The following is a 22,969-nucleotide window of genomic DNA, read 5'->3' on the forward strand; positions in this document are numbered from 1 at the left end:
GGATATTTTCGGATAAGGCACGCGAAAGAGAAAGGTTAAGAACAAAGAAACTGGTCGTCTGATGTTGGGGATTGGTCTTCAGATCTGTCAGAAAAATCTGTCAAAAGTTTATGTCCTTTTCGTTTTTTATGAAAAAGAAAAGTTTTAGAAAATGAATAAAACACATTATGTTGAGTGCATCGTCCGGTGAAATGGTCCTGAATTAGCACTTTCCATGAGACTTGATCCTCATCCTTTCACGTTTCCTCAATTGTTCCATCCGAACAAAAATTGACCACCGAACACGCGAATAAAACAGCATAGAATCACATTTATTGCGTCAAAAAATAGACATTTTCTTCACAAAACGTAAGGTACAATCTACATATAACATACACCGAAGAAACAAAGTAGAAAAACCACGAACTAAGTTAACAATAATACAACTAAAAACATGTACTAATATGTACAATATAAAGGATTTGACTTTTTTTTCTTAAAAAACATCAACGATGTATACACAACACTTTGGCAAAAAATCAAACCAAACAAACCTATAACGTACAAGAGGAGTAAGCCTTTAAATGGGAAGTTTGAGGGGTTAGAACGGAGAATATACATACAGTAACGGATTGTTCCAGTTCAAGATCTTAAAGACCGAATTCATCAGATTTGAATGGATACACCCCTCACTCGATGTCATCTCCGAACTTTGTCTCAGTTCGAAGGCGTTTTTACGAGCAAATCCGATTTTTGCGATCGGTCGGAATGGCGTTCTCGTTCAAAACATACATTTTCATCTAATATCTGTACAGTTTAATCGGTTAAAACGGAAGCAGATCAAGGTCAAGGTAAACTTAAGCATGGACTCTAAAACGGATCGTTTTAGAGTCCATGCCTTAAGCAGACGAACTTGTGAAGTTTTACGTCTTTTAGTGAATATCACATTATGCTTTTGAGGGACGGGCACATTATTCGCTACACTGAAACTTTAAGACGCATCAACCACACGGATGGTTTGGTATAAAAGTTCAAGGTCACTCAGTTTGCGAATCGGATCTTTGGCCGACTCGTATCAAGCGGGCGTGTTCTCTTTCGTGTTCGTTCAACAGGTGGCGCTCCTCTTCCATCAGCGCCCGGTGTTTCATCAGTGTTTGGTAACTGTCTTCTCTTTGAGCGTGCATCTGAAATGTATTTAATGATAAAACTCTGAATTACCAGGTATGCATTTTCCTATCCGAGCGCAGCAGGTTGCACATGGGTTATCGTATAATACGCCTTATTTCGGGGATGCAACCCTCCCCGAATCAGACCCTAGATCAACATCTTTCCAGACCAAACAAAAACCACGACTCGAAAGCGATGGTTCGTCGTGGTATTGAACTCGGTCGTCTTAATGATCGAGTATACAGTTCATTACACGTTTACGATATGACCATCGTCGTCGGTGCAAAGATGGAAAAATGGCTTTCGCGTCGATGAATCTTTTCTCACCGCAAATCGTTAACGAACAGTAATTTGACGCTCGTTTTCATTCGCCGTAAAACTAGAGCCCGCGCGCGGCGCGCTATCCCCGCCGCGGTCGATATCGATATATCTTTACCCATCAAAAAGAACAACCGAGACCCGATGCGAAAATCCGGATGCGGCTCCATATTTCAATAATGTGGGATCGGATTTCGGGACAGTACGGAATAATCCCGCGTATATATATATAATCACGCGAAAAATATGTACAAAAGTCGGATGTAATTGAAACGTTTTTTAAGTCGCAGCGATCAATTTCGGCCCACAAGAAGGCATAAGCTTAAGTCAAGGTTGTATTCAAAACCTATAATTTTTAAGTAACTTCAGTCGCAGGGCTAGGATTCGCTGACAGTCAAACGACTCGATGAGGGTAGTTAAGATTTAAATCGATTTTGCGGATTTCGAAAATCACAACACCGTACGACTGAGACCTGGAATCAGTTTGAACGATATATCTAACTTAAGAATAAGAAACTCGGTTGGTTTCCTACAAGTTGGTTTTTACAAGTGAATATCTGATATTAATGAAGTGAAAACCCACGATATGATGAAACTAAATGAGAATTTGACGTTTCAACCAAATTCTATCGGCCATTTTCAAAAACTGAAAAAGTAGTTTTTGAAATTGGCTAGAGAATTGGGTATAAACGTCATATTCTCATTTAGTTTTTTCATTTTATTGTGGTTTTTACTTCATAGAACTAGGTTGTTTAACTCTGCGACGTTATAGGCATCGCTGTTCAACGCGATTTTCGAAGTCAATGACGACAAAATTTACATAATTGCGGAAGACCTAACGCGAGATCGAGTCAGAAATTTGCTAACGCTCCAAAGCGTCGCTTCATTGTGATATAGCGAATGAAAAGTTAGAGATTTTTCACCGATACAAAATAAGCAAACACTTCACGTGACAGCGATGACCCGTCTTCAAACTGATATAACACGGCACCAACAAAAACGATTATTGTGTCAATGGTTATGTTATGTATTCGGGATATTCTTGACACAAGGAGAGAAATCAAAATTTGTTTACCACCGCAGCCGATATAACAGTGTTGCGTTGTCGATGTGAGAGCGAGAACTTTACACGAAATAATGATCTCAATGTCACTCTAGGAAGATAATCGCGCATTTCTCGGAATAACATTCGATAATTATCAACGAATTTGATGGTAAACATGATTTCACGCCTAAGTGACGAGTCCCACCCTCGATGAACAGATAAGGTGTCGATATTGGATATGACACACCCGAAACGCGAGATATTTCATTTACGAGTTCATTCAAATAAACCGATTAAGAAACCAAACTCAGCTCGCGGCGCCCAGGTTTCTGGAGGGACTAGTAAATTTTCTTCGAGGCAAGCGAATTCCGGAGCAGTCCTGGCGACAACGGGTCATCGTCACATGAATTTTAAACATTTTTCCTATTCTGTGGGGCATCTGGAACCCTTTCCACCGATGGGCCAGGAATTGTGGCTCAATGGAAAATTGGACATCAGGGGTGGATCCAGGGGACTCGGTGAGACAAGTCCATCAAAGAAATGCCCTTTTTGTATTATCAACAAACAGAAAATCGGTGCAATTCAGTGCGGGAATTAAATATTGCCTTTTTGGACTTGACTAGTTACAAGTGACAAAATTAGACACCAGCAGATAGTTGGGGATGTAATGACTTCAATTAGCCCCTCAGTGCTGAGATTACCTAAAATTGCCTTTTTGAACATCAAAGTGCCCTTGTGAGACGTGAAAGGTTCTCCAAAATAAAATTAGCCCGTGGATCCGCCTCTGGACACTTGAAGGCCCAAATTAGAACCCGACGCTCATTACGGCGTTTTTAATTGGAACCGGACCCTTTGGACCATGCTTTCATCTTCAGTTCGGATTTTGGAGTTGCCACTCTCTCGCATTGTTTGCTCTACGAACAGTTAAACGTCTTTCCCTGTGTGAAGGCTGCTGAACAGACGGCCTTATGATACGAGGTACGTATCATAAATGGTATCTTTATGATGCTGATATAAAGTTGATGGTTGCATTATAAACTAATGGACGATACCATATAAAATAGCATAATGCTCTGAGAAACTACATTATCCGCAAATTACATTTGCCAGGGATTGTTTCAGATGACTTAGTAGCTCAACATCAGGGGTGAGCGTAGCGTATATTGAAGGATTTCCGTAGTAATCAGGGATGTACAACACGGATAGTTAAGTATTTTCAGATTTTACCTAACAATCAGGTTCCTTGACAGCTTAAGGAAGCATTTTGATGAAGACAATCGAGATGGTATAATAATGACAGCCCTGCAAGGACAGATTTATGGGATGCACCAAAACCGAGGGCGGAACCACGCGGAACACCAATTGAGGTCGTTGACTTGGCTGCTTTATCCGAAACATACCCTTTCTTTTCTCCTGGACCCCGGCCTTGCAATTTCCCTAGATCAGTCGCTGGCTCTGTGTATCAAGGGAAAGCCATGATTTTCTAAAACTTCTTTTTCTGGTAGTTGACGGTTCGAAACAATGCGCGCGGAGCGAATAGTGATGTATATTCATCAGGAACTGGATACCCCTGACTGCGGCGTCGTTAATATCCGTGATGAACATGAAATTCGAACCCGAACAGCGACAAGTGATTAGAAAAGGATAAATGATCAGTGGGCGCTGTTGACGATCACAGCGAGAAACGCTGGCTATATATAGATTCGAATGTCACACGAATGAGATGAGAAATTTGCGCATGATTTAGGGATTAATATCAAAACCACACCCAGTTACGTACTACCGTTCAATATCCATTGCTCTAAACGAGCAACTCCTTGCTATGAAATACGCTTTCCTTCAATGTCCATCGAACAACAGTAAAACTTTATGAAGAAAAAGAACTAACTTGAAAGTTTGAAGGTTTTGTGCGAGTCGTTGTGCACTACATCATCAATATTGGCGTTCAAAATAACAATTACGATTTCGATTTTTTTCCGATTATAATTCAATATATTTCATAACTGTTATTTTATATTTGAGAGATTATGATCTTTAGAGGATGCGCACTACGTCATCAATACATCGCGGTCAGACTGGTTGCCGGTCATTTCGATTGGATCATCGATACATTCAAATTCAAAATAACTTTATATTGAATCCTAATATCATATGATTTATATCATATTATTCATTGTCGACGATGTAATTTTTCGAGGCATCGATAAACTTTCAAGTTAGTTTTCTTGTGAAAGTTCCAAACACTATTTTAAAGAAGACCATATAAGAATCCAAAAATAGTTATTTGTATCAATACGTTTTCGCTGAAACAAGAAATTCAGAAACAAAAATTGTTCAGCGTTTCTTTACGAATAAACGATTTCCGCACGAAATTAAAAGGAAATGAGGTTTAAAAAATCGGTTACATTTCTTTCTACGAAGAATGTTTGGAAATTCCGTGAGTAATTCCTATTATTATGTATGCCGCAGGGCTCGTAACAATCGTGACTCGCGAACCGCAGAGCGCGCAAAACGCCAAAAAATGGTCGACGCCAATTAAGCCAAAAGCTATAACAAAAGATTAACCTCTTTACGTTGTGAATAGCGCGTCGAATTTCGTAAATCACAACATAATTTAAGACGTTGAATGAAGCGCATAGAAACGGGCAACTTTGAGGCCCGGCGAGGGAGGGACGGGTAATTCAAGGAAGGGTATCATTATCACAGTGGTGTAGCGTTAATAAGGCAATGAATGGGGACGCGTGAAACTACACGTAGAAGTGGCCACTGACTGGGAGAGATGAGTCGAACGCGCCGGGATCGGTTAGAAGTGTCTCCGGGTTCGTTTATGGATCATTCGTGATTGAATTCATTTCGTATGCGCGACTGAATAAAGGCTAACCCGGCGTTGTGTATTTTTCGAATTTAAACCTATTCACCCCGGCCGCGCCACTGGTAGGCCTACACGCCACGAAAGTAAACAGGGACCCTTAAAAACATTTCTCTGACGTTACTTCGCCATTAGAGGGTCACGTCTCCCCTAAACAATTCAGTAATAATTTATTTGACTTTTTTGAATTTATAAAGGTCAATGATCAACCAATCATCGCGTTAAATGCAGTCACCTGACCTACGCCAGACGTACGGACGAATCAACGCGAGATGATCGATAAACCTCCGTGGACCATGATTACCGCATCCTTAGTACCGAAACCGGGACCTCAGATGTTACGTAACCCTCGGTTATAGCTTGGCTTCTGAAACGAATCCATGGTTATGGCGAACAGATTTTCTGATATATTTCGAAGTTCGTTACAAACGACTGAATCTCATCAAGAAAAATCTACACCGAAAACTTCGTACAGTACGCGAGCACGCATGAAATAGCTATATCAGATTAATACAGATAATATTTATACGTATGAATTCTGGAAACCAGTTGCAGAAGAATGCTACGAAATTAGCAATATAGCTAACATAAGTCATCCAAATAATCCGAAATTCCAGACTGCTTCGTCATAAAATAATAGAGTTGTGTAATCAATTACCAGGCGATTCCTGTCTAAAGAAATGAGATTACACCATCTTCGTCCAGTTTTCTAGTAAAGTATCGCATGGAAATCAATACAGTAAACATCGCACCTAACTCGGACAAACTGGAACTTTGGTGTGAGTCAAGGGTAGAAAAATACGTTAGGAAATCAGAAAATGATTGAAAATGAAAATTTCATGAAATGAAAGCCCGAGTTGGCCGGGTATACAACCTGAAAATGTAGGGGGAGCAAGGTATTTTCAGGAACTATATTCTTATGACAAACGAGGATGGGTGGCTGATAAGTTTCTATTACGAAAATAGTGAATTATTTGCTACAGGGACTGTATTACTGACAATCAGTAGCGGGATGGCTGCTAACAGTACTGGAAGTATCAGTTTACGATCACTGAGATATTGACAAATTTGTTGTAGCCTGTATAACTATCATTATAGAAATACATCGACGAATCAGTGACCAAATATGAGAAATCGACTATCAAAGTCTCAAGTGAATATAATCTGTGAAGTCTATACCCGAGAAAACCTTGACTTAATTAGATACCTTCAACAGTTATGTAATCACTATCGTCTCTATGACCAATCAGATCAATCGCTTAAATCAATAGTCGATAATGGTAAATCCAATCGCTTTTCATCTAGAGTAAATTATACGGTTATATCTTCCGAGAATTCTAAGAATATTTCTTTCAGAATCATCAGAATTGAAAGCGCAAAAGTATAAGCCTACTTTAGAAATTAAAAACATTTTAAAAGCAATGGTCTGAGGAATGAAATGACCGAATTGGTAATTCAAGAGAGTGAAACCAGGGAAGTGAGTCTCATTGCACTTCGTTCCATAATTCGCTTCAATTCGCGTTCAAGTTTCTTAGCGCCAGAAAGTCTTCTTTAAAGATGCTGCAAGTACCGGGATATTCAACTCCCCGCAAGAGGTCAAACAGGAAAGTGAAGCTCTTCAAAAGCTAATTAATAAATCATTAACTTCGTAGAAGACGCTGTACGAGGCTCTCAGGTAGACAGATACGGCTGTAATACATCTGACAGATTATAATAACTTAGTCGTGCGCGTCGACGTATAAAACCATTGTGACTAATTTCAGATTAATACCTGCCGTCTCGGCGTACTGTAATCAAGCTAATGGCGAACAACGGACACATTAGCGTCAAACATCATTTAGAAATCCCTTCGGAATGGAAAAAATCTCTCCGGACGCGACACGATCGCAATCGGAACCAACCGGCGAACTTTCACCGCCGTGTCTATGAATCATTCGTCAGGGAGCAGACGATTGTTTGAAGCAAAAGAGTTCATCAACTCCGGCGAGATATGAAATTACAGATATCCACCGTTGTCAGAAGTCAGTCGTACTGTGTGATATTCGAGACCGGTAATTGTGCTCGCTGTTATACCTGGATCCCGATGAGATTTCGTTTTTCGTCTTTGTCGATGAAAAAATCGATCGGAATTTTCATTAAACATACATAGACATAACCGGTCTCAACTTACACGAAAAAACCTTCAGAGGACTTTCACAGAACGATCGACTGAATATTTCATAGATTTGAAATCCTCTGATTTGATAAGCACTCGACGTTCGGACAATGGCTTATCTTTACAACTGAGCAAGCAAAGAATATATGAACTCTTATTCCAAGCAATGTCTCATTGGGTTGACTTTCAATCTTTCAACTTGATAGAAAACCGTTATTTCCTCGCATCTTTCAAAATATCTTCCATCGTTATATTGTAAGGCTAGTTTTTGTTCAAAGGTAAAATCGTCAACAAATAACAAACTCTAAATTTGTTTTCTATGATGTCAAAGTTAAAGGGAATTTCCCCCGTGAAGATCTATGTTTGAAATAATCTTTTGATTTATAAACGAATTTTCTTCCAATTTCCGTCGTTGTGTATAAAGCCACCTGCGCGAGAACTTCCTGTATCGCCGTACCAGACACGTAGAACCTAATCAGCGAGCACAGATTAATCTTTTCCCCGGGTCGATAACGAATTGATCCTTAAACTATCGCAAACAAGATCAATACGGATTTCTCAAAGTCTCCGTCTTCGCCAAGAATATATAAAGTGTCATTACATTCGCCTATCGCAAGGCGCTTAAAGAGCGAGTCTCGAAAGCCATTCCGAAGCCGACACCGTCGCAATCGCTGAAATAAACTTCCTTCAATTCAACTACGACTTCATGGCATATAAATTTACACTATTCAAGATCCAAATGACATTTGCCTTAACATGAAATTATTTTAGTCGAATAGTCCATACACGCTGACGTGGAGAATAGACGTACCACACCTGACGATGGTTGCTAGAAAGGGTCTGAAACGTTGTGTCTTCTGATTTCAATTTTTAATAAAAGTAGCTTTTAATCTGTTCAATTTTGTATATAGTGGGTTGGAAATCATTTTGACTGCAGTTTCAATGAGTCCTTCCAGCTCATTCGAGTAAAGAGCTCTGGCCTGATGAAGTACAACTTTCAGAGCATCACGAAAAGAGTTTTTAAAGTATAACCACGATCTAAAATCGTATTTGTAATTTTCACTTAGATACTTAGAGGCGGCATGAAAAAGAAGATATTTGAAATGAATAATTTGAATGAATAAATAATTTTGTGAAAAAAAATCGCTGTTGCTCAAAGATTCAACGTAAAAACCCGCAAAAATGACATGAAAACAAGAGGGTGAAAATGGTCGCTGCGACATTTTTTGTGACTGACCACTCAACCATCACCGCAACACTACTCGGAAATCTCCATCCAATACTGTACCGCAGTATCATATTCACATTCAACGCATGCATCCGTTTCTTTTTAAATATCGGAGCAGTATCACTTTTCTGTTTAGAATTCTTCAGGAGATGTCTTCAGAAACTGCGGCTGGTAACAATACATCTCATCTTTTATTTAAAACGGCGATGGTCAGTAGCAGACGACTTTTACTAATGGGATAATTAATTACATGTGAACACGAGGGGGGACGGGCAGATGGAAACATGTTTACGCTTTCTACGAGATTAGTCTTAACACAGCAGGACTCGTAGCAGTCAGACTCCCCACAAATCTGTAATTCTTGAATATAAGGACTTTTCGAGGACATTTCAAATTTCGAGGAAGCATCTGCATCATTTTCATTTCCCAATTACAGTAGACTACTCCGAAATCGGTACTGTTTATCTCGTAAACCAATAATTCAGAGGTCTTGTAAGCAAATTTTAATCCTTAAACACTACCTAACCTTGGTTTCTAATTTGGCAGCCGCCTAATTCGGTAAAATGAAATCCTAACTGTACCAATTTAGGCATATACTGTACTACAAACTAGACAAAAATTTCTAATTGCCTATTTATCAAAATTAAAGCAGTCTTAAAAATGAGATTCTGACATTTAGCTCCAATTAGATTAAGCTTTCAAGGGCCTTTAAAAGCATTTTCAGTTTACCAGGAGTTATTAAGGAATCGAGGAGTCGTAAGGACCCTGCTCATATATCGGTAGGCCGTACATACCTTTGCGAGTTCAGCTTGTTCCCGTTGTAGTTTCTGATGAATATCTTTCTCGTTATTCGACCGTTCGATCATCTCCTGTTTGAGTTTGAGGGCGTTTTCACGTTTTAGACTAGCTAGCTGTGATTGCAGATGGCGCACGACTTGTTCTTGTTTCTGACGATTGTATTCGGTGTTTCGAACTTTGTTGAACAAATCGTGTTCGACATCTTCGTCTTTCTTGACTGTTTTCTATTTTTACACGCAACAGAAACAAAATCAAAAATATGTTATCTATTCAAAAATCATTATGTTATAGCAAAAATACCACAACAAACTCGAATAAAAACAGAAATGATCATTGTTGAATATTCATTAATTTCAGAATTTTTGAGAAAAACTTTTCTTGGTACATATCAGTGGATGTGCTTTTCAGAAAGTCAAAGCCCTTTTCAAAATCATGTTTTCTAACGAAACTGGAGGAATTTAATTCAATTTAAGCAAAATACCTGACGAAATCAATGTTTATACTGAACAGTTTGATCAAATCTGGTCTTGTCTTAAATAAGCAAAACCACAATATTCGTGATTAAACAATAAATGTAAAATCCCACAATTGTTGAATGACTTAAAAAGGTTTATTCAAAAATACTCGAAATATTCCGGGTAGTTCCTACCACCCTTCTTCAGACTAAATCGATATGTTGGATAAATACACAGTAATGGTCTTGTCTTAACTGTGAAACTGCGCTGAAGTTTAAAGCTATACGGATCTCAGTTTCTCTAAACTAAAGCATTGTTTCTCAATGTTGAGGAAATTTAGAGCAATACAAAAGGTTTTCAAGAGGATACTTCAATCTAAATCTAAATTCAGGTACAAAGACTACAATTAGCTTAATTTCACCTCCTCCTTATGTTTAATACCTGGAAATGCTTTAAATGGTCTTCGTGTTCCCGTTTCTTTTGTTCGATCATCCTCCGTTTGAAACGATCTTCAAACACAATCTGCTGAGAGATCTCTTTCTCTTTTTTCTCTCTCATCATCTTCGATAATTTGTTTTTCTTTCGAGTTTCGGTCATCTAAAAATATACGCGATATTACTTTCAAGATAATGAACCTGATTTCGAAAACAACGCAATTTTTTTCTTTCTATCTCACGTGGCATGTTTTAGAGTAGTTTAAAAGTTAAATCCTAATGGACTGGATAAAACAATCAGATTCTGACTTGAATATTTCAGTTTTTTAGTTTTAGTTTAGTTTGTTGCTCCACAAGTAATTTCATTGCACAGAGGACAAAGATACAGAAAAAATTACAATTAAGTGGAATGGTAATATCTAAATTCGATGTATAGCCTTGTTTGTAATTCAATGTTAGATAATAATATTGTAGCTCTATACATAACAACAATTTTGTATGTCATACAAAATAACTGTCAAGCAGCTAAGGCGCTTGCCCTTTTACATCTAACAATTTTTTCCAACTTATTTTCTGTTGAAGTGAATACACAACAATTTCAATAAAATGGAATGGCAATATCAAAATTCGATCAACAATGGAATGTCAAATAACAAGTATAAACAAAACAACAGTCATATATGATGTAGTATAGATATTAAGTATATTTTTTTTCAGAGTGGACCAGATACCAAGTATAGACAGCCAGAGAAATTTGAATTGTTACAAGAAGAGTTTTACCAGAGTCTTCTATACCTGTATTTTATTGTTTATCTCTTTAGTTTTTAGATCTTGCTCGGCTTCCATGGCTGTGATGTTTAACTGACGTTGCACGGATCGATTGTCGTTCAATTTCACTCGAGTGTCCAACATGTGACGACCCTCTGTTCAAAAAATATAATAACGTTAAACCTCCCCCGGCGAAATACAATATTTGTAAGAAGTTGACAGGTTAATTATGAATATCGGTCGTTCCTGCATAAAAGGAGTCTTCAAGGATTTTCTAAGGTGAAAATCATATCCCAACTACGGTAGGCTCCTCCTTCAGTCCTGAATCGGTACTGTTTTTTCACAGTAAAGCATTAATTCAATGGTTGGGAAAATAAAAAATCCTAGTCCCAACTGTACCTATCTAGGCATAGTTGACTGCACAATTATTTATTACCAATTGCCTAATTCTCAAAATTGAAGGAATTTTTAAGGAATTTTGGGCATTAAATGAGTTTCAACCACCTTTAAAAGTATTTTCAGTTTAGAAGGAGTTTTTAAGGAATTGTAGGGACCCTGTTATATATAACACACCTTCTCTAGTTTTCATTGACGTTTTTGATTTCATCCGCTCTAAATTTGCGCTCAATCTTCGTTTAGTCGTATCAGCAACCTTGACATCACTGTCACTCTTTCTAAAAGGGGAATAAATACACATACAACATGCGCTGTCGACTTCTTATATGTCTTAAAGCCGTTTTCTTTTACTCACCCTAATTTGTTATCTAAATCTTTATCAACAGTTTTATCATCCTCAATTTTCATTTGGTTAGATTTCTTTTTATCCCTAGAAATTAAATGTTGTATGGTTATACAAATAGGTTCCTTTCCTCAAGGCATCAAGGTGTGGCAGTCGGTAGGGACCATTAGCGAGTTACTTTTCGTTCAACACTCACTTAGCAGCATCTGATTTCATTTCTCTGCCTTTCTGTGCCTCCATATTGAGTTCAATGGCTAAATCCGCTAATTCCTGTTTCAGTTTGAATTGTTCTTCCTAAAAAACGACACAGCACAAAAAAATTGATAAAAAGCCAGTAGATTCTCGAAGTTCCAGAATACCTGAGAGGCAGGACTGAAGCTTTGAAAGATTCAATTGTTGCTCAAGAGTTAAGATTCTACCTCTCTCAGTTTTAGCTTGTGTTGAAATTCGCGTACGAGGCGGTCCGCTTCGACCTCTTTCAAACCCAATTCGTCGGCTTTTGAACGAAATTTTCTGGCGAGATTCGAACTGAAAAAAAATTTTCCGAAGGATAAAATTTTTGTCATATGCCAATCGGGAATTCATTCAAAAATTATGTACCGGGGTACAAAGAAAATCTAATCATAAACATATTTACTGCGTATAAACTTACGTGGCAAGAAACACTTTTCTTTCCTTATCTTTATTCCCTTGTTCCGTCGTTTGGACTTTTTCGATTCTCTGTTTATTAAGCTAGAAAGAGATGATTATTATCGTGATAATAGTACAAAATGATATTAGGCATTCTCGGATGGAGCTCATCCCACAACTATACCCAAGAATAACATTGAGAGAAAATCAATAATATCGCTTTAAACACCAGTTATTGTTTTTCTTATGTTTTGCATGGAAACCACCCATCTTCAGAGTTTATAAGATTGTGGGTTTTCTCTCATTCATCAACACTGGAAACAGTCGCAATTATTTTGACCCAAGTTACCTCTTCTTTGGCGTGGGTGTGGTCCTGTTGGACTTTCGTGTATTTGTCTAAACTTTTACTGAGGCGTTTTTCTTCTTCCCACCATTTTTTGTTAATGCTCTGTTGATAATCTCTCATCGAACGTCTGACCATTCTCTGATTTTTAAGTATGTCTCCCTCGACACGTTTCAATTCGCGTTCCTCTTGTTTATGCTTCCACATATGGTCCTGATGGAAATATAATTTAAATTTCAATGAAGTCATCATTCAACTTCATTTTGGTATTTTGTAGGTGTTTTCATCCAAAGTTCCTTGAGTGATAAATTTCAGCAAAATCCTAGGCTGTCATTGAAGATTTTTCAAAATTCATGAGACGCAGGGGCGGATATAGGGGTGGTCTCGAGGCCCGGACCACCAAGCTGCCAACTTGACGTTCATCCTCTTGAAATTGCATCTTTTTGCATTCATTTCTAACAATGAGGGTGGGAATAATATTAAGCTAGAAAATATAAGCTAAAAGCGCCCTTTGACACGGCTGCTCATCAGAGAAATGGCTTTTCTTCTGGACCCCTGCCCATGCAGTAGGCATCAATTTCATTAGATAAGATTAGAATCAAATGCGCTTAACGATGTCTAATCTACATCTCTGAAATTTCAATTTTAACCCTAGACCTTAATCACAGTTTAAACTTATTACAAAATGGGCCAAGTAAAACGGTAAAGGGTATGATTTATAGAGTGATATCAAACAAACCGCAATGATTTTCATCTGGTTTTCGAATTTTTTTCGATCGGCTTCGGCACTGATAGCTACATCGACAACAGAAACAGGCTTCTTCGCGGATCGCTCAAATCTCGCAGTTGTGATGAAACCAGACTTGCTCCCTTCACCGGGCACTCCGAACATTTTCTGCTGATCCCTAAAATCGATGAGTGAAAAATAAAAAACTATGCGGTATCTAAAACCATGTACGTAAATACATAGTTTGCTGACTGCAACTGCTGAATAAAACCTCATATAGGTCCTAATAAGAAATTTGCCATTTGGGTACTTTGCAAAGATTAATTACTACGTTTATGATGTTAGAAATATGACGTATACACTTACTTGAGAAATTTTGCATATTCTTTACTGGAGTTTTTATTTTCGCCATCTTCGTCTTCAGAAACCTTTTCATTTGACTGATTGATTAAGGCATAACGGCTCTCGATCACAGAGGGTCGAGCAAATGGAAGATCGGTTAGCACCATGATGATTTAGATAAATGACAAAATACACTAAATCTCAAAGAAACCTAAAAAATGATTTGAGATTGAGGTTTAAAACATTGACTTTTTAATGGCAATTCATTCAATACGCTTCATTATCATTATTCTATGAAGTAATTGCTAGATGTAATTGTTATAGTTCAAAATGGGATTAAAAAATGATATTTATTAAACAAAAAGTACCTGAGAAAAAATATTGTTTTCATTGGAGACCGCTGAACATGTGTGATTGACAGGTGCTTAATTGATAATCTCGACGGGAGAAAATTGAAAAACGAGTATTCTTGCTTATGTGTACGTAAAATACAAATTCTAGGCAATGAAAATAGGTTATCCTTTGTAAATTGACTGACGGTAATATTTCAAAATGTTCTAAAAATGTATATAAGTTAAATAATTAATTTTAGGGAGATTATCAATTAAGGACAGTGACATCTACAGGCCAAAACTGTAACTAATAGGCGACGGCCCTAGCAACTGAAGTTTTTAATACGCACTTGACAACAGCCCCCTTTCATAATTCTTGAAGCATATTAAATCATGAATCTAGAATTATAGAGTATTTTATCATTCAGCAACCGAAATGGCATATTAATCTTGAAATATCACCCAAATTAGCCTTGCGCTTGCGCACTATATTGAACGCGTCGATACTCGAAGCGTCATGAACTGAGTGAGGCGGCTCTCGATGTAAACATTGAAAATGGAGGAAGAAGTCGCTGGTGGAAGTGACAATATTGTCACCGAATTTAGTACATACGAAGATTTCCTCGACTCACAAATCACATCTTTAGATCTTTACTACCTTGAGGTATGAGACATTCATCAAGAAATGTTAACCAATTAAATTACACACCTATGTCAATCCAAATCAATAATGACATTGATAGGCCTAATGTTAATGAATGTGTAATGTGTTTGTCCCCACACTCGAGTGTCTGTCCTCTTCCCCATCAAGCTAGATTTTATCTACGCAAATGCTGTATTTTTTACAAAAGATTTTTTGTTTTCTGACATTTGTCACCTAACACATTGATTACCCTCCCATCCCACAATCACTAAGCAGTTCCTACTGCAAACACCAAGCTAATATTAGTCCTATTGCTAAATCTTTCTATTTATAAGGATGAGGAGTTAGCTCGTCAACTAGTCGAACTGGGTTACAGAGGTAGCGGGGAAGTGCTGAAAAGAGAGGAGTTCGAAGCAAGAAAACAAGCAGCTGAAGCTAGTAGATTGTCAAAAAGAAGCCAACAAAAGTATGTATGAAACATCATAGGCCTAACCACCCAAATGACTAAATTCTCATCTCAAAATGCATCGAAGTATTGATATTTTTTCTTACAAAAAGGACTTTAGCAAGTTCAGGAAAAGAATTGAAAGACTCATTTTTAAAAGCATTGGCACAAAGAGAAGAAGCAAATCGAAGTGGAAAAATGACAGTAAGTTTCTGAGGCCCTGAATTGATCTTAATCAGATACAAATAGTCAATACAAAAAGTAAGTCATAAAAATGGTTCTTGATTTCATTTTTCAGTCGATAATTTTCATTAGAGATAAAAATTCCCGAGGTCAGGAAATATCGGGATACATAGATTACGCGCACAGATTAAAAACGGAAGATTTTGAGCCTTATTTCGCCGGAAGAAAAAGACTATTAGCAAGACCATCAGATTTAAGGTAGGCCTAGAAGCCATGAAGCATTTTGACGAAACTTAAAACTCACTACGTGCAATTAACATTTTGAATATTCTTCTACAAGTTTCTACAACTGGGAAACGCAAACTTCGACATCGAATCCGACTCCGAACTACCAAGTCATTGCAGAGAATGCATCGGGTCTTTTATTCAAGAACAAACGTGATCGGAAAATATTGAATGTCGACCCAAAGGTATGAAACTCATTCAGTGTTCCTACAACACCTTGATTCCTATAAAACTCCTTCAAAATGCAAAATGCTTACAAAGGTGCTTGAAACTCCTGTAATTTGAACTAAGTGCCCATAAACATAACTCTTACTACCCCTAAATCGATACAGTTGAGGTCTTAATTTTCCTTTTACCCATTGAGGTTACTGAATGAGAAACCATGTTTAGGTAGTGTAAATGATACAAATTTGTTTACGAAACCACCGAACTAATGAGATTAACCCCACTGATTTAGAAGGAGTCTACAGTAATCGGGATATGAAAGTGATGCAAACACTTCCTCGAAATTTTTAACATTCTCCTTTCAAACTCCTTATATCCAGGAACATGACTGATCTTAATAGGAACTCTGTGATTAAAACATAACCTTTTTTCGTCTTCAAGACTTTCACTCTTTTTTTATTTGTCTTTCAGGCTGCATCACCCGGAGATAATTCAACTCGAACTGCTATTGAGACTATGAAGTATACACAAGTCGTTATCTATGACCACATTACTAGACGAAAAACATGAGGATGAATATTCCTAGAAAAATACAAAAATATATATTCAAAAAGACGATCGTGATCGAATATTTCACTACTGGAAACTTTTGATGCTGTGGAGAAGCGAGAAACAGCGACTTAAAAGTTTTCTTGGACAATGAAAATTATTTCCCCCCCTCGCTGATGAGGTATTTGTTATTTCTATCAGATAGTCTATTCTCGACTTATTAAGTAATGAATAAATTTTAAATCAGTGAAATGCGATGTGAACTTAAGTTTTTTCCTTCTTCCTGGGCAGCAGTGACAAAATTCACTAAGGATTTGGAATTTTTATGCACAGTCGTTTATTACATATTCTAAAAAAAAAATATCTATACATAAATACAAAAGCTCCATCGATATTCGACATTGTTCTTAAAATTCAGGAATATTGCTTTCATTTTCCACATGAAACAGTATGTCGGCCAGAGCATGTTCAATCATTGCCTCGGATGTCACTTCTGATAACTGTAAGAATAAACAAACAAATTATTTTTTCATTGATTCCATAAACATCAATACTTTAAAAGGCCTGCATTTCTAGTCGATACGTACTGGTTTATATTCTTCGAGTCCTTCAGGTGGAAATTTAAATTCCGGTCCAAAATTCATGGTGACCGTCGCATTCTTATATAACGATACAGTGGGGTAGTAATTCCCTTCGTAAATATCGTCACAGACCATGCCTTGCGATTTGCCGTTCTTGAAGAATATTATCTGTAATAAAAGGCAAGGTTTGTTGTTCATTGTTTGTCTTCAGACTCGGGGATGTCCTTTCAATCATATTGGAAAGGTTGGCAAATTTTGTACAAAATGAACAAAATTATCATTATTAACGTGAAAGACCCAATTTTGCTCTACTGTTGTGGGAATTAACTGCTTGGAAGTCGGATAAATACATTGTAAAAGGAAGTGATTGGCAGTAAAGTTGAACATTTTACCCTAATCCTGGAGTTTGAATCCATCCGATCCAAAAAGCCATTTTCATACCTTGCTGTTTTTAAGAACTTTCAAGTTCTTCTCCGTTTCCGATACGTAATCTTTTTCCTCGTAGTACAAGTTGTTTTTGAATTTGACCAGTGGCTAAAATCAAAATAACACAATACAAATATTACAATCATCATACGAGTCGTAAGGTGTTTTTATTGAAGCTAGTCGTATCAAGAAACTACTAGTAATTTACTCCGTCGATTACTATCACTATAATAGATGACCATGACCATTACTATCAATTTAAAAGATGACCACGGCCATACTCTAGACCTGTAACCTGAAATTTCAGCGATTAAAAAACTATTCTGTTTTTTGGTCTATCGACGTTCTCTATAGTCACAGGTGCCATCTTGCAAATCAAAGCGGTGAGGATCGATTTGGCTGTGTTGGGTAATCGACGCATTGGCAATTTGATTATTTAAATGGACAAATCAATGTAGGCGATTGTTGATTGAATAATTGAACGATTCATTCAGTGATATGAGTTGCTTAAATCAAAACGCCTAACCATAGTTTACGGCGAGACGGACACATACCTTGTCCTTATACACAGTCGGTAGAAGTTTCGAAGCATCAGTGGGCCAGGGTAGTTCGATATAGAATCCTAATACATCGCCCTCTCCGTATTCCTCCGAGTAATGTTTGCCGCGACTTTGATGAAAAAACGTGCCCTTCCGCGATCTCCACGAATAACTGAATTTATCGTAGCCGCACGGAGCCTGCAGGTTTCCTGTTTCCAGAATCAATTCGAAAGAAACAAATCATGAATCTATACACAGCATAACTCGAAAGGTCAACACCCCACAAGACTATCTAACACGTTTGTCGTTATTATTGTGGTTATGCCAGCTTATATAGATACAGAAGATTTCAATTGAAGGGCATACTGCAAATACTTGACGAATATATACGAAACAAAGAGAAAAAGATTTGTTACCTAAATGCTGTGACCATCCGATTCTTGTAGCGCTTTCAGCGGGTAGTTCATCTAAATTGACCTCGAAATACCAGCGACCTTTATTCACGCCTGAATAGGAAAAGGAATCAAATTTCTTAAGAATCAACAAAAAATAATAAGAACTCATACAATAAGCAACTACCGGTAAGCTAGAAATAAAGACTCATTAAATTCCTGAACGTCGAACTGACTGAAGGATTTGATAAAATGACTAGATTGATAATGCAATGGGAAGTATCTACGGTATAAGTTCACTACGTACTGTGAGTAGCACGAACCATACTGTATCCTTTTTCTCCTGTAACCGTAAAACGATCGTCGGAAATCTTCAACTGCGGAGCTGAAAAAAAATGAATCACAAGAAAATGAGAAAACCTGTCATCAGTCCATCTTTTTGACAAACGCATACCGGTATTAAGCCTGTAGTAGTGTACCGAAAATAAACATACAGTGGGTCGAGTTTCCCTCAAGCTAATCATTGCTAGCCACTGGAGAGAAATGTCATACTGTATTTTGATTGTCAATCAGAATATCATTTATGGTCCACTTATACCTTATTCAAAACTGATCTGTAGTTCTTGGTTAAAATCAGCTAATATACATTGTATTTGTAATGCAACGTTTAATCCTGATTTCTCATGAACCGGATGAATTTCATCGGTTCCAAATGAACCGAATTAAAAAGAATCTACCACCATCTACCGTATATTTACCTCGATCGTGTAACGCTAAAAGCACTTGAGAACCTATGAACATTCTGTAGAGATAACCGGGTATAGGCTTACCGGCCCATTCGTTACTCTCGTCGAAAGCCTGTCGTCCGGGCGCGTGAGGATCCGATTCGGCGAGGTAATATCGGTATCCGTCTTTGTTGAACGGATGCTCGAGGGGGTAGCCGTGCGGCGCGAGTTTAGCTGTCATCGATAGGTCCCTGCAACGAGAAATCAACGGTAAGATCAAAACTCTCTCAAGTTTCTTTTAGAGACCGTCGGTGGAATATCATATTCACGCGTAATACCCTCGTTTGATTTTCGACCCGGTCTGCGATTGTAATTCGGCGGCTTTTCTTTTAGCGCCACGAGTTCGAACTGAAATAGAGACCGTACATAATTATAAATTCAATTTTCTGAATTGATCAAATGTTTCAACTTTACTTACTGTCGCTCGCTGTCCCGGACTTCGCATCTCCAGGTTTCGCGAACGCCAACGCTGCTTTCAAACTGTCGTAATTCGGGCCGAGTTTAGAGATTTCCTAAGCAAATATCAATCAGTACGGAATATGCATTCGATTTGTATTACGAAAATAAATCCTTTGAAATAAGGACAGAGTTTTCCACATTATAGCAACAAATTCCCTGAGTAAATCTGAGGAATTTTTCGGGTTAAAACGTTGCAATTTTATTCATTTTTTATGAATCACTTTTTGATAAAGAAATGCGTGGTCAATGACATACAGAAATTCCCAGAGTTTCCCTGATTTTTCTGATTCCTTGAGTTTTCCAAGTCAGTGGCCAACCTGTGCTAAAATGTAACCTACCGCATTGATCAGTCCGAAGTTTTGATCAGAACAGTGATACAGCTCTTCGCAAAGGAAAATATCAGTATCTTTCAACTGAAAAGAAAGAAAAAACATGAAAATTGAGCTCAGCCGAGTAAGGAGAACTCTCTAAGCAGTCTAAAAAAATTCTAATAAAAGCCTTGGATATGAAACAATGGTTACATATGTGCCATCAATTATCACATTATAACCAGATTCGCAGTATGACAAATTTTCGTAGGTCATTTAGAACGTACCATAGTTTTAGCGACTGTGTTATGCCAGGTTAGTTTCGTTCTACGTGGCATCGACGTTAGACTTTCCCAATGTTTGTTAATGAATGGAATTATTTCCTGAAATACAGAAAAAGAAATACCCATCGTTTATAAACAGCGAACAAGGTTATGTCATTGAGATGTTTCGAATTTTCTCTAGTAAAAATCGATCAAAATTCACATTCTATTTACTAGATTCAATTTCAAAGACACATCTACATTAAAAAGCTTGTTTTTCAAGCGAAAACTGGCCGTAGAACTCAGTGATTCTTTTCTACTATAGTTCAAACTTGAATCAAACTTACTCTTTCTTTCGAGAACATTCGTCTATCCGGGTGTTGGGCTTGCAGATTTGCCACAGCAGTTTGACACATTTGACTAAAACCTTTCAAAATGAAACGAATTTCTAGTTGAATAATAATAACAATGTGTCTTACACGGGGTTACATCGAGAAAAGCTACTCAGAGCGCTTTACATTAAGTTGAATTTGTTCGTAGTTTACATTACCCAAAACACCGGGGAATGCAATACGAATGTGGGTGTTCACTTACTGGCTTGTTTCTTTGAGAAACTTTCGAGACCGTTAGGATTGCACATCTTACAGAAAAACTGATAGTTCGTCATGAACGGTACACAATTTCTGAAAATCAAGTGAAATATACGATGAATCTACCCTAAATAAACAAAAAAATCAAATGCTCTTCTTATAAAATCTCTCATTTAATATACTGTCAGAGTCCACTCTTTCTAAAGCCACTGCTTACTTTACGCCAACATTTTTCAGATAACAAATTTGCTTAATCCAACTCAAATACAATGAAACCATCATTCTTTATAACGCTAAATATGTTTTATCGCCATGTTTTTCATTGGTCCCAACAGTGGCATTATAAAGGACTTTTAACGCCTTTTACCGTATTATGTGATTTACTTACCCAACATAACATGTAATACAAGTTATGTGAAACCATCGTAAACAAATACCACACTGAAGTTCTGATAAACTAAAATCTCGGCCTTTACCACTAAAAGTAAACAAATCATTCTTTTTAAAAAAAAGAATTTTAACAGTTTTTTAGGGATGATTATGTCATTAGCCTTAACACAGTGAAGTCTGTTCTGAAAAGTTGTCCCAAATCAACGACAGGATTACCAATAAGGGCATCGTTTAACTCTTACCAATAACAATTAATAGGTTCATCTAATCCTTTCTGACTATCGTCGTCCATAGGCTCGAGTCTGTCTCCTCCAGCCACTGCGGCCATCACGTCCTTTTTCTCCAAAAAGTCATCGGCACCACCATCAGTTTTATCATAATCAGCAACGAGTTGTAGTTTTGGACTGAGAGGTTGCAGCAAATGCTGTTGCTGTAATAAGCTACCACCACTAACTTCAGCAGGGCTTTCTTCATCCACTTCCATCATGTTTTTCCAGCAGGTTGTGAAGAAATTGACTTTTTGAAGCAGATTCTTGTGTTAAGTTGCTTGCCTAAGAAAATTATAACAAAATTCGTGCATAAGAAGCGAATGGACGAAAATACAAACAAATTCAGTCGGTTTCATTCGGTTCTTAACGCGAACGGAACTACACTTGTTTACTACATTTACAATCGTAAAATTAGTGAAAAGCTGTTTTGCAAAGATTATAAAAACGAAATATTATAGAAGGACGGCAGGCACCCGGTCGGCTATTATACATATAATCAATTCATTGCTTTTAAATGCTATACTTACGTCAAAATAATGAAAGATGAATATTTTCAATTTCTTGCTTCCATTTTGACTCCACAATTATCGCCACCGAACCTAGGTGGCAGCACAAAACGGTGTTAAATCTTGTCCGGCGCGGGCGGGCGCGTATCCGCGGCTATAATTTCATCATCTTATTTAGGAAAGTATGGAATTCCTCAAGGGCCATACGAGTTACATTTTACGAATAACGACTTACGTTTTGCGAGTTACTAGTGTACGGAATTCCTGGACCGCCATACGACTTTCGATTTAGTTCCTTTTACGATTTGAATTTCAGAGGATCGTTGCTATGTCTTACAGACGGGCTCCTACCGGACCTGTGCCTACCTACACTGTTTTTAAAGTCGTGATCAATTTATACCATAACCCTATAAAAGACCCGGGAGGAACCGATTACAAATTTATTTTATATCTAACCAAAATCACCCGGCCGCTGCAAAGAAACAAAGTATCACTTTTGTTTAGCCTTGAACTTGGAATTATTTATGTCACGACTTCGTGGAAGCTATGCATTTATGAGAAATAAAGCTAGAGGTTTTCATCAATAAATGTTAACGTTTTTATTCTTCGATTTCAATAAATTCTTCAATAAATTATTCTATAATTTAAGGAAAAAACAGGCGGCGGCTTAATTAGGAGGGGAGCTGTTGGGAATCAAGTAATTTATTTTTATGGCTTATTAAAGTTCTACGATTGTTCCGCTGGATGAGGGATGATTCTACTGTCACGCCCTTTGTTTCTGGTATTCTGAGTCGGCTGAGGGATGATTCTACTGTCACGCCCTTTGATTTCTAGTTTGAGTGCTAGTTTTCATTGTGTCCTT

General features: G+C 37.6%; 3 protein-coding genes across 5 annotated transcripts; 1 reads left to right on the forward strand and 2 right to left on the reverse strand.

Moving 5' to 3' along the window:
• Positions 1-347: 347 nt before the first annotated feature.
• Positions 348-16,607, reverse strand: LOC141903151 (uncharacterized). 2 transcript variants are annotated; one of them, XM_074791150.1, is made up of 13 exons: positions 16,475-16,607; positions 14,022-14,208; positions 13,668-13,833; positions 12,935-13,141; positions 12,608-12,687; positions 12,375-12,483; positions 12,152-12,249; positions 11,968-12,042; positions 11,790-11,890; positions 11,244-11,371; positions 10,456-10,611; positions 9,556-9,783; positions 348-1,163 (listed from the first exon to the last, which is right to left on the reverse strand). In XM_074791150.1, exons 2-13 carry the CDS (start codon positions 14,162-14,164, stop codon positions 1,017-1,019), a joined length of 1,638 nt encoding a protein of 545 aa, XP_074647251.1. In that variant the 5' UTR covers positions 14,165-14,208; positions 16,475-16,607; the 3' UTR covers positions 348-1,016. The 2 variants fall into 2 exon arrangements, with proteins under 2 accessions (XP_074647251.1, XP_074647252.1); XM_074791151.1 differs by lacking the exon at positions 16,475-16,607 and adding an exon at positions 14,366-14,398.
• Positions 14,758-16,652, forward strand: LOC141903152 (cilia- and flagella-associated protein 299-like). Its single transcript, XM_074791152.1, has 6 exons — positions 14,758-14,993; positions 15,308-15,438; positions 15,531-15,621; positions 15,716-15,858; positions 15,941-16,070; positions 16,522-16,652. The coding sequence occupies exons 1-6, from the start codon at positions 14,886-14,888 to the stop codon at positions 16,618-16,620; spliced, it is 702 nt and encodes a 233-aa protein (XP_074647253.1). The 5' UTR covers positions 14,758-14,885; the 3' UTR covers positions 16,621-16,652.
• A 260-nt stretch (positions 16,653-16,912) lies between these two features.
• On the reverse strand, positions 16,913-22,193 carry LOC141903150 (set1/Ash2 histone methyltransferase complex subunit ASH2-like). Of its 2 annotated transcripts, none has more exons than XM_074791149.1 (16): positions 22,129-22,193; positions 21,575-21,883; positions 21,331-21,420; positions 20,947-21,035; positions 20,700-20,779; positions 20,377-20,472; positions 20,120-20,194; positions 19,741-19,834; positions 19,601-19,670; positions 19,368-19,513; positions 18,845-18,922; positions 18,562-18,651; positions 18,161-18,354; positions 17,622-17,714; positions 17,187-17,348; positions 16,913-17,099 (listed from the first exon to the last, which is right to left on the reverse strand). In XM_074791149.1, the coding sequence occupies exons 2-16, from the start codon at positions 21,817-21,819 to the stop codon at positions 17,007-17,009; spliced, it is 1,695 nt and encodes a 564-aa protein (XP_074647250.1). In that variant the 5' UTR covers positions 21,820-21,883; positions 22,129-22,193; the 3' UTR covers positions 16,913-17,006. The 2 variants fall into 2 exon arrangements, with proteins under 2 accessions (XP_074647250.1, XP_074647249.1); XM_074791148.1 differs by having other exon boundaries at positions 19,296-19,513.
• Between the last annotated feature and the right edge of the window lie 776 nt (positions 22,194-22,969).

This window comes from Tubulanus polymorphus, chromosome 4, assembly GCF_964204645.1.
Source record: "Tubulanus polymorphus chromosome 4, tnTubPoly1.2, whole genome shotgun sequence".
Taxonomy (NCBI): domain Eukaryota; kingdom Metazoa; phylum Nemertea; class Palaeonemertea; order Tubulaniformes; family Tubulanidae; genus Tubulanus; species Tubulanus polymorphus.

Excerpts from the sequence above, each read along its gene's own strand:
- LOC141903151 (XM_074791150.1), bottom strand. The coding sequence starts at position 14,164 with ATGGTGCTAACCGATCTTCCATTTGCTCGACCCTCTGTGATCGAGAGC. Across the intron at positions 12,043-12,151 it reads ATGAAATCAGATGCTGCTAA|GGATAAAAAGAAATCTAACC; the intron begins GTGAGTGTTGAA and ends TTTAATTTCTAG. Across the intron at positions 1,164-9,555 it reads AACAAGCTGAACTCGCAAAG|ATGCACGCTCAAAGAGAAGA; the intron begins GTATGTACGGCC and ends AATACATTTCAG.
- LOC141903152 (XM_074791152.1), top strand. The coding sequence starts at position 14,886 with ATGGAGGAAGAAGTCGCTGGTGGAAGTGACAATATTGTCACCGAATTT. Across the intron at positions 14,994-15,307 it reads TAGATCTTTACTACCTTGAG|GATGAGGAGTTAGCTCGTCA; the intron begins GTATGAGACATT and ends TCTATTTATAAG. Across the intron at positions 15,859-15,940 it reads GCAAGACCATCAGATTTAAG|TTTCTACAACTGGGAAACGC; the intron begins GTAGGCCTAGAA and ends TTCTTCTACAAG.
- LOC141903150 (XM_074791148.1), bottom strand. The coding sequence starts at position 21,819 with ATGATGGAAGTGGATGAAGAAAGCCCTGCTGAAGTTAGTGGTGGTAGC. Across the intron at positions 21,036-21,330 it reads TGTATTACATGTTATGTTGG|AAATTGTGTACCGTTCATGA; the intron begins GTAAGTAAATCA and ends CTTGATTTTCAG. Across the intron at positions 19,835-20,119 it reads ACTTCGGACTGATCAATGCG|GAAATCTCTAAACTCGGCCC; the intron begins GTAGGTTACATT and ends ATATTTGCTTAG.